The sequence below is a fragment of the Gavialis gangeticus genome, unplaced genomic scaffold (genome assembly GCF_001723915.1).
Source record: "Gavialis gangeticus isolate Ggan-Ray unplaced genomic scaffold, GavGan_comp1, whole genome shotgun sequence".
Classification (NCBI taxonomy): domain Eukaryota; kingdom Metazoa; phylum Chordata; order Crocodylia; family Gavialidae; genus Gavialis; species Gavialis gangeticus.
This window is the reverse complement of record NW_017729022.1, coordinates 179500238-179501199: the sequence shown is the minus strand read 5'-3', so window position 1 is coordinate 179501199 and position 962 is coordinate 179500238. Positions and strand designations below refer to the sequence as shown.

General features: G+C 64.7%; 1 protein-coding gene across 1 annotated transcript in view; it reads right to left on the bottom strand.

Moving 5' to 3' along the window:
• The window catches only part of SPRED2 (sprouty related EVH1 domain containing 2), a 132631-nt gene extending 131675 nt beyond the window's left edge, over positions 1-956 (bottom strand). Inside the window, exon 1 of the mRNA XM_019516576.1 lies at positions 808-956. Within this exon, the coding sequence (XP_019372121.1) occupies positions 808-833 (26 nt within the window). The 5' untranslated portion in view covers positions 834-956. The remainder of the gene's footprint in view (positions 1-807) is intronic.
• Positions 957-962: the final 6 nt, after the last annotated feature.

The following is a 962-nucleotide window of genomic DNA, read 5'->3' as shown; positions in this document are numbered from 1 at the left end:
CTGCCGCCCTGCCCGCCTGTTTTTTATGAATGAAAGATGTGGTATGCAAATGAGAGCAGCCAGCAACACGGGGAGGGGGGGCGGATGTGCGGGCTGCAACACACACATGTACACACTGGGGGAGGGGGGAGGGGACGACTGGACTGCAACACATATACACATACACGGGGTAGGACTCGACTGCAACTCATGTACATATATACACACAGACGGGGAGGACTGGACTGCACATACATACAAGGGGGGCGGGCAAGGACTGGAGTGCAACACATCTACACATGTATATACATACACATACACGGGGGGTAACGACTGGACTGCAACAAACGCATGTACACTTACATACAGGGGTAACGACTGGACTACAACACGCACACGCATGCACATGTACATATATACACGCGGGGGGATAAGAACTGGGCTGCACCACACATGTACATATATACACACGCGGGAGTAAGCGTTGGACTGCAACACACACACACGGGGGGGAAGGACTGGACTGAACTGCAACCCCCCCCCCGGGGAAGAGGCCTGGGGCTCCAGGCGGCAGGGAGCCCCCGCGGAAGCAGGAGGCCGGGGGGGGGAGGGCGACGCGGCCCCCAGAAGGCCCGTCGCGGTGCTCGCGGCCGCAGCCGAGGGGCGGCATCACTCCCGCCGCCCCGCACCCTTGCCCCAGCGCGGACGGCAACAAAAGGCTGCGGCGCTCTACGGGGCGGACTGCTCGGAGCCCCGGCCGGACACGCACACGCGCTGCACCCCCCGCTCCCCATGCAGACGTTGGCCCCCGGCCCTTAGGCCACTCACTCGCCCGGGCGGGTCTCCTCGGTCATCTTGCCCCGCTCTAGGCTCGCGCCCTGCCGCGGGCAGCCGGGCTGCGCCTCCTCATTTTCCTGCGCTTCACATGGCGGGAGAGGCCGCGGGGCGCGGGGCCGGCTCAGGGCGCGAGCTGGCGGCGGCGG